At 36.6% G+C, this 9,926-nt stretch overlaps 2 protein-coding genes across 2 annotated transcripts; both read left to right on the plus strand.

Annotated features, from left to right (window-relative positions):
- Window positions 1-4,112: 4,112 nt before the first annotated feature.
- On the plus strand, window positions 4,113-5,508 carry HELRODRAFT_167261 (hypothetical protein; the record flags this gene model as incomplete). Its single annotated transcript, XM_009012784.1, has 2 exons — window positions 4,113-4,406; window positions 5,440-5,508. The coding sequence occupies 2 exons, from the start codon at window positions 4,113-4,115 to the stop codon at window positions 5,506-5,508; spliced, it is 363 nt and encodes a 120-aa protein (XP_009011032.1).
- Window positions 5,509-7,663: 2,155 nt separating this feature from the next.
- Window positions 7,664-9,076, plus strand: HELRODRAFT_167262 (hypothetical protein; the record flags this gene model as incomplete). The annotated part of the gene is made up of 2 exons (XM_009012785.1): window positions 7,664-7,805; window positions 8,079-9,076. The coding sequence occupies 2 exons, from the start codon at window positions 7,664-7,666 to the stop codon at window positions 9,074-9,076; spliced, it is 1,140 nt and encodes a 379-aa protein (XP_009011033.1).
- Window positions 9,077-9,926: the final 850 nt, after the last annotated feature.

The following is a 9,926-nucleotide window of genomic DNA, read 5'->3' on the forward strand; positions in this document are numbered from 1 at the left end:
AAACCCGCAAAACGCAAAAAATTTCAAATATTTGTTCAGTCGACGGGAGCAACAATCCCGTGAATGACGGAAAGAAAATTTTGAAAAATTCAGATGCAACAACTGCAACAGCAACAACAACAAAGGGTACTAACAATAACGTCATGGGCAACAACAGCAACAACTACAACGACAACTCGACGTGGAGTGTGGTGCAGCTTTATCAGAGCAAAGTCGTTTTAAGAAGGACTCCCAAGGCGCATCGCTACCGCCTCAAAACCGTCGAAGTTTTATCGCCCGTTGATTCGGCGATGGACGAGATGAGAAAACGAAACGCTTCATCGCCTAAAAACGCCAAAAAGAAATGTCGCAAGACGCTAAATACGTCTGCCGACTCGATCGATGTCTCTACAAACAAAATAAATCTTTCAATTTATTCCATATCTAACGTCTTTAACGATGCACAGAGTGGTAATGCTAACAATATCTTTAATAATTATACCGGTAGTACAAATAGCAAAGGTTTTGGTGTAAATAATAATAATAACGCAACGACAGCTGCCTCTTTAGCCACTCAATCCAGCTTCTCCATGGTGACGAGGAGTTCAAAAAATAATGCCTCCAAGGTATCATCGCTCCTTTCAACGTCGTCGTCGTCATCATCGCCATTGACGTCATCGTCGTCATCATCGTTAATTAAACCTTCGCTTCTGTCTGTTTCATCATCGTCATCGTCATCACTGATGACGACAACAAACAACAAACATTTTCCCGCCGTTGCAAAAGCCGCGTCATCAAAACAACAGCCGCAGCAGCACAACAGCAGTAGCAGCAGCAACACAAATGTGGTCAATCCCTACCACCCCCAACCATCACAGCCACACCACCAGCCAGAGGAACAATCAATTTGTTACGGATGCAAGACGAAGTTCCCGATCAGCACTCTGTCCTACTGCATGGCGGGGCACGGTTGCTGTGGCTCGTGCATGCAGATACAAGTTAAGACCCTACTGGCTAGAGGAAAAAAAGTTCGTTTGTGTTGTTTGTAGTATTGTTCGTTCGTTCGTTTATTTGTCCGTTAATGAGTCATTGTTTATTTTCCCTGTTTGAGTTTTATCCAATTAGTGTTTGTACGATTTTAGTGAATACTATTTTTAATGAACTATTCACCCGAATCTCTGAATGTAATAATAAATAAGTGGACGACGGACTAACTGGCCGCTTATTGCTTCTTAGTCTTCGCTCGCATGAAATTATTCTATAATGATATTTTTTTATAGAATAGCCTGCACATGGCAAGAACTCTTAATAGTTTAGGCATTATATATATATATATATATATATATGTGTGTGTGTGTGTGTGTGTGCACGCGCGCAAAAGTGTACTACCAAATGTATACGTAAAAAGTACCTGGTACATGTATAATGGTAGCTTGTTTGATCCCTGATAAAATACGACTGCATCACGAACACTGACTGTATATATATATATATATATATATATATATATATATATATATATATACATATCATGCACTTATTTATATATTATATATCATGCATATATATATATATATATATATACATTAATGAAATTGTAAATATTAATAACTTTACAACAAAGAACATACATATTCATAAGTTACACTTGCATGTTTGCGTATTCATATTTAACACGAACGCCCGTTATTTATTCTGCTGTTCAAGATTTTTATACGCATACAAACAGCGTACATCGTCATGTATAATGTATGCATGCGTACCTTTGCGTACGAACTGGTGTCCGAATGCGTTGCGTATATAAAAGGCACGCTCGGATGTACTAGCGAACGTACAGTGACATTTGTTCAGAGAATATACGTCTGTACTGTGCAGAATTTTTGTAATTACATGCTCATTTTTATGCACACACGCACGCACACATGCGTACGTACGTACGCAAGCACACACATACATACACATGCACTTCACATAGATAAGTTTATGTTTGTACGTATGCATGGAGCATGAGCTGGCTAGGTTGTTGTTGATTTGTGGAGGAGTATGTATGTTTGTACTGCTGGCCAGACGGCTGGTTGATTGGTTGAATGTTTTATTGATTGAGTGTCTTATTGGATTTTTTGTTCCTTATTACGCAGCTCTAACGCAGGCCTAGCTGTCCATCTAGTACCATGCATTGTCCACTTACTTAGTTTCGAATTAAAACTAGCCTGCCACGAAACCTGCACACACACTCCCACACTCACTTTCACACTCACTCTCACTCTCACACTCACTCTCACTCACTCACGCACGCCAGACGCACTCATACGTTTGTGTGTAGCTACTCCCAACTAAGGACAGGCAGCTACATAGAAGCGTGGCTTATAATAATCTGTTTAGCTCTGCTTAGAAAGCGTTCGAACCATGTAAACCCGCAACTGGCTGGTTGCTACGGGCATCGGTTGGTCACTTGGTTCGATAGTTGGTCAGCTAATTGGTCAGAACAAGCAAATAAAAACAGTAAAATGAATAATGCGTGTTTAACCGTTAGCGTGTTAAATATGAATATGCAAATATGCAAATGTAACGTATGAATATGGATGTTGTAAAGTTATTAATATTTACAATTTCATTAACCTGCGTGTATATATTTAAATATATGTGTGTGTCTGCCTGTGTGTGCGTGCCTATATATGAGACACGTGTTCCGCGCGCGTGAATGTGTGTATATAAGGGAGCGTGTTGATGAGTTGTTGGTTTCTTATTGATTGTTGTATATCTTCAGCTGTTTGGTTGGCAAGGTACGTTCATGTTTGTTTGTAAGTTTGTATGTATGTTTGTATGTATGCTTGTTTGTTTTAAGTTAGGTACGTATAATTTTTGTTTGTATATTTTTTTGCTTTACGCTTCTGTCTTTCCTGTTGCATTTGTTTGTATGCATGCCTCATTGTATATGTGCATGGGGGCTAGTGAGTGAGTTGTCATGCATGCATGCATACGTAGAGGCTTGTTTTGTATACTTATTTATATGTTGTATGTTTTTGTATGTGTATTTATTTCTTGGATTATATCTGAGATGGCATGTATGTCTGTTTGTATATGGGTGCATGTGGGTTCAGTGTTTGTGCAAGTCTAGGTGCATGTTGCTAGCTTTAGTGCATGTGTACTCGTCATGAGTGCATTTGTTGTACTAGCACGTTTATACGATGCACGGTTAGTGTGTATGTATGTATGTATGTATGTATGTATGTATGTATGTATGTATGTATGTATGTAATGTATGTATGTATGTATTTATGTATGTATTTATGTATGTATGTATGTATGTATGTATGTATGTATGTATGTATGTATGTATGTATGTATGTATGTATGTATGTATGTATGTATGTATGGATGTATGTATGTGTGTATGTATTTATGTATTATGTATTTATGTATTATGTATACATATACATATGTATTTATGTATTGTGTGTATTGTATGTATTGTGTATCTTTTAATGTTCTGATGTGTTCGTATTAGCGTGTCTGAGTTTTTTTTCTTTTTTTTTCTTGCCAAAATATTTTTGCATTGTTGCACACAATACTTACGTGTGACGTGTGTAGTTTATATTGCTAACGTGATGACAAAAGTGATGTATTCACAATAATAACAGTAACAACAACAACAACAGTAATAATAACAACAACAATAACAGTAATAATAACAACAATACTAAAAATTCATTCAGACAAGGGCAGACTTATAAACGTACAATCTTCTAATCACACTCGCCTAAAAACGCATTGTTGCTTGACTAAAAAACATACACACACATATATATACACACATACATATATACACACATACATATATACACACATACATATATACACACATACATATATACACACATACATATATACACACATACCTACTCACACAACATATCTACATACTCACACACAAACCTACACATACCTACACACACACCATACAGGGTACTCTGAAGTGTAGATACATTGCATGCAACAGCTTCTATCTCGTCTGTAAGTGTTATATTTTATTTTTACTCCTGTTTATTATTATTATTATTATTGTTGTTGTTGTTAACGACAAATCACAAACAACATAAACAACAGCTCAACTACGAAATTCTTTGCCTACAATGGTGGTCGAAATTCTGGAAGAAAAACTGGACAGAGAATACTGTGATAACGCCGCCAAGCTAATGATTCAAAGCGGAGTAGCAGAATCATCATCGTCATCTTCATCATCATCATCCGGCCACCATCATCATCAGGATCAACGCAATGACGTCACCGTCCGGTGCAGGAGGTGTGGCGGTAGTGGTAGCGACGACGAAGTGTACGATTCGTGTCGTCATCACGGTGGACATGACCAGAGGTGTGACATCTTTCGAAATTTGCCGCAATCCTGGGAGCCTATGTCCAATAATGAAGTCGGTGTTGTGTTGCTTATTATTATTATTGTTATTCTTATTGTTGTTATTGTTTTTATTATTGTTATTGTTATTATATGTTGCTGTTGATATGTTGTTTTTGGTTATTTTGTGTTGCTGCGTTATTTTTAGATTTTATTGATCGTCTGGTTGTGTTTACCATGCTGTTGTTGGTGTTTTTGTTCTGGACTATCTTTAATCATTCATTTAATTAATCAATCTTTTTTCTCTCTTTCTTTCCTTCTCTCTCTCTCTTTCTTTCTATCTTTCATTCATTTATTCAGTCACACACGCAGGCATGCATGAATGAACGCGCATACAAACAAACAAACAAACAAACAAACAAACACGCACAGGCAAATGTAGATGGCCTAGTAACGTATAATTGTACGCACCACATAATATCATGCTTAATGATGCTCTCAGTTATGTATGTATGTGTGTGTGTATATGTATCTATGTATGTGTGTGTGTGCGTGTGTGTGTACAGCTGATTTTTCACCAGAACTTGTTCTACTTCTGGGGAAAGTTAATGAATGTTCGTACGAAAAATTATTCCATGAACTTTATGTTACGTGCATGTGTGCGTGTGTGTGTGTATGTGTGTGTTTGTTTGTGTGTTTGTGTGTGTAACCTAAGATAAGAGAGTGTTTATGTGGTGAACTTGTTTGTTTATGTTACTTATGAGGTCTTATTCAGGCCAACAACATCAGCTACATACATATATCAGCCCCATCAGATTAACCTCAAACACAGTTAACATTAGCAATTGAAGCAATAGCAACGTTTATTTTAAATTACAAACGTCAACAACAAAAGCCTTATAACAACAACAAAACCATTAACTAAAATAACATTAACTTTACCAATAACATTGACATAAACGACTACAGAACTAACACTTATCCAAATATTATCAAATTTTCTTTATGATAGCTAGCAATTTCTTCATGATCTGCTTGGCTGTAGTTGTTTTAAATTATTTATTATTATTATTATTATCATCATCATCATACGCCATCTATTGCGACAGACATTCAAATGTAAAATAACTATATTAAGACTGTTTACATTTCTCGTTGTACGCATTTTATATCTATAATGGCGAGCATCGTAGACTACTTTCTTATTTTAATTCATTTTATTTTATTTTATTTCATTGAATATTTATTTCGTCTCTTTTTTGGAAAAAATAAAAGAGTTCCCATTATTATTATTTGTCCTGGTTATGACATTAAACTGACCCTCACTGCCTTGTGAGTGATGTTGGATCATCAAAGGCTAGGCCCACCGCTTATAACTGTGGTTTCCTAAGGAAGGGCGTCCTGCGTAAAAATTAGCCAAATAAATTACTTATGATGACAGAAGTGACAATGGTTTCATCATAGGTAGCCAAACGGCAACCCCGATTTCAGGGAAAATGTCGTCTAAACGTGTGTTGTTGTTGTTGTTCCCATTATTATTATTATTATTATTATTATTATTATTATTATTATTATTATTATTATTATTATTATTATTATTATTATTATTATGGTTTTATTGTGGTTTTATTGTGGTTTTATTGAATATTATTACATTAGTATATATTTTAATTATTCTATTTTCTTCCATTCATTAGATTGACTTTGATTGAAATAAAAGAGTTTCCATTATTAACCACCTCGGCAGTTGCTAGCTTTAGCTTCAAGTTCCTAATTACAATTCATTAGCTTGTATCATGTTTGTCCTTGATATACAAACAAACACATACACAGACACACACACTCGCACACACACACACACACAGTTAACACATACACTTAAATATATACATACATACAAGGAAGCACAGGCATAATTGAATAAATAAATTATATATAAAACTAAAAAAATATATCTGTGTATATGGTGAACTGTACACACGTGTTGGTTTTGTATGCTAATAAATATGTTTATGTATTTGCACGTTGGTTTGTTTGTATCTATGTATGTGTGTGTGTGTGTGTGTGTGTGTGTGTGGTGTGTGTGTGTGTGTCTGTATATGTGTACGCATGTGTATGTACAATCGCATTCACATAACATAACAGGCATGCAATCATCTATCTATGTTCTTCATCCTTGTTTTTAGTTGCCAGTTGTCTGAAGATTATTCTTATATATACATACGTACATACGTACATTCATAAATACATACATACATACAAATATGTATGTATGTATGTATAAACAAACACGCATAGAAGTATAAGTATATATATATATATATGTGTGTGTGTGTGTGTGTGTGTGTGTATGTGTGTGTGTGTGTGTGTATGTGTGTGTATATATAAATATAAATGAATGTATATACATTAATTCATTACTTAGAATCATGTGTTAATGCGATGAATATAATGCATTATTACGATTTTATGTTGTGTGTTTGTGTGTGTGTTGTGTGTATGCTTATATAGAAGCTTGTTGAATCAATATGCTACTATAGCTGGCTTCAAAAATCAAACTCTGCTTTGTGTTCAAATGTATGTATGTAACGTGTAATGTATAATTGTATAAAATTACCGCTATCATATGTGTGTTTGTATGTATGGTGAATATATATATATATATACAACATATTGTATATATATATATACACACATACAACATATTGTATATATATACATATATATATATATATACGTACTAAGTAATATACAACGAAATGTTCTAATACGCGCTACAACATTCAGCTCATACAATGTAAATAATCACGCACATATTGCATACACACACACACGCACACGTCCATATATACACACACATACAGACACGCACACACGCACACTATGTTGGGCACCACTTGTTCTCATTTGATGTTATTTTTCCACCATCATTCATCTCTTTCATCATCGTTATCCTCCACATGATCATCACTTCCAATACCCTAAAATTAGGAATTCAGATTGGTGGATGTGAATAGAGGCTCGGTAGAGTACAGTTGGGTGTCAGCCATGTTCCACCAGACAATGACGAAACCGCGGGCTAGCATTATAAGAATCAAACATCTTCAGAATCCAATTCTTTGGCAATTTTACACTGTGTACGTTCTACTGGTGATGGAGTGTGGGTGGTGTGTTTGTTGTATTTCGTTGGCTGATCCACTTGCTAGTTGAGTTGTTGGTTGGTTGATTGATCGATTGGATTGTTGGTTGATTAGATTAATGATTGGTAATTCAGCCAACCAATCAGCGCCTCTATAAATCTACCGATCATCAAACCACCCAATCAGAAAGAAGATGCAGATGGAGCGAGACTTGGCGAGACCGGTAAACGAGAAAAATTTATTTCACGGGACCAGCAAGGAGGCCGTTGAAGCCATCTGTCGCACGAACTTCGACTGGCGACTCTGCGGCTCACACGGCACCATGTATGGACAGGGTTCGTAGTACACTATTTTTCTTCATTGTTTAGAAATGTTGCCGAAATATGTTTTTAGGTTTTATCATTAAATTGCACTAAGATTGCACTAAGATAGGGTTAGCTAATTTTAGTGGCTATTGTTTTTAACCATAGGCTCGTACATAATATACATACACATTAATTTATTTATGAACATTCATATTCATGAATAAATTAACATAAAGATTGATTGGATGAGATTTTAAAATGGATTGACCATCGAGTAATGAAAGTGAACGACTACACATGCAGGCTCCTACTTTGCAAGAGACGCATCATATTCTCACATGTACACCGACCAGCCGACAGTTCAACCACCACCGCCACCACGCCACATGCAACCACCACCACCTCCTCTTCCGAGCAACATCCTCTTCAATCCAGCGCAGGGCGGAAGTTCAGGTGCACCGCAGCAACCTCAGCAGCCATCGCATCACCAACTTCCTCCTCCTCCCAGCCATCCTCACCATCAGATCATCTTCCAGGCATTCCCAGGAACGAGTCATTCTGTCAGCATTGCGGCCCTACAGTCCTGTCGGTTTGCCAGAATTCCCGTTCTGCCTCCCGGAAGTAGTGGCGCTGCGCACCAACAAGCGCAGGTCATCGTTCCCCCACCCTCCACGGGCCCTCCTCCTCCGGCCGCCCTGGCCCCCTTTACTTTTGCTCCATACTGGACCATTCCGAACGCACCACCGCAACAAAACAGCGCGAGTGGCCCGCCGCAACAACAGCAACCGCCACCGCCGCCGCAACAGTCGCTACCGATGCAACTCGTCAGAACAAACAAAGGATTGAAGCTGACCACCGGGCAGCCACCGATGCAGCAACAACAATCTCAACAACAACAACATCTTCACCATCACTTGCACCACCATCATCACATGCCTCCACCACCGCACATACATCACTCGCATCACATCCATCAACATGTCCACCAGCAGCAAGCAGTCATCTTACCGCCACTACCACTACAGCAACAACAACAGCAACAACAACCGCCCCAACAACAACCAACTCAACAGGATCACGTTCACGTTATGTTCCTAGCCAGAGTGCTGGTAGGCGAATACACCATCGGCAAAAACGGATACCGAAAACCGCCATCGATCAATCCACTCGAACCGTTCGGTAAATCGTTCGACGCATGTGTCAATGACACGAACAACCCGACCATCTACGTCATCTTCAACAGTTCCCAGTGCTATCCAGAGTACATCATCGAATACACAAACAAACCCAGAGATATATGATGATGATGATGATGATGGTGACGACGACGACGACGTGGCGATTGTGAATGTGATGCGTGTGAATGTTGATGGCGAATGATTACGATGGAAAAATTAAAAATGTCGATACAAATTATTATTGCCGTGAAGATGATTGTACTTTTATGAATGAAAGTGATGATAGACCATCATGTTTATAAGATTGTTATTTGTAAAGAAAATGTATTATAAAACTTTGTGTATATTGGATTAGAATGAACCGAACGAGCGAACGAATGAACGAGCGAATGAATTAATTAATGCATGAAAACATGAATTAATGAATACGTACTAAATAAAAAAATCTACCAGATGAATAAATTGAGAGAGTCAGTGGATAAAATAATAAGAATTCTACTTATTTTAATAACTTAATTGATCATCTCAAATTACAAACCTATCCCAAATTATGTTTTACTATTCAAAGAATCACTATTAATAATAATAATTAATAATACCATGTATTATCTTACCAACGCTGATTGCCCTATCAACTATATTTTCTCTCATAATTTAGTCACAACAGGCAATTAAATTCAATTAAATTCAATTAAATTAAGCTATATTACGTTCACTTCTTGCGTTTTAATGGCTTAATTAATTGACTGCGGTTTATATCCGCTAGCTATCATCACCAAATGTGAATTATATATTGAAATATATGTTGGTATAATTTTATTTCATCACAATAATCATTATTATTATTTAGTACAATTATTATTTTTATGGTTATCATTATTTGTATGGATATTTTTACAACAGAAAAAACGATTTAAGTAACTTTTCATCATCCTTCAGCAGCACTATTATTATTTATTTATTTATTTTTTAA

Source organism: Helobdella robusta, assembly GCF_000326865.2.
Source record: "Helobdella robusta unplaced genomic scaffold HELROscaffold_11, whole genome shotgun sequence".
Taxonomy (NCBI): domain Eukaryota; kingdom Metazoa; phylum Annelida; class Clitellata; order Rhynchobdellida; family Glossiphoniidae; genus Helobdella; species Helobdella robusta.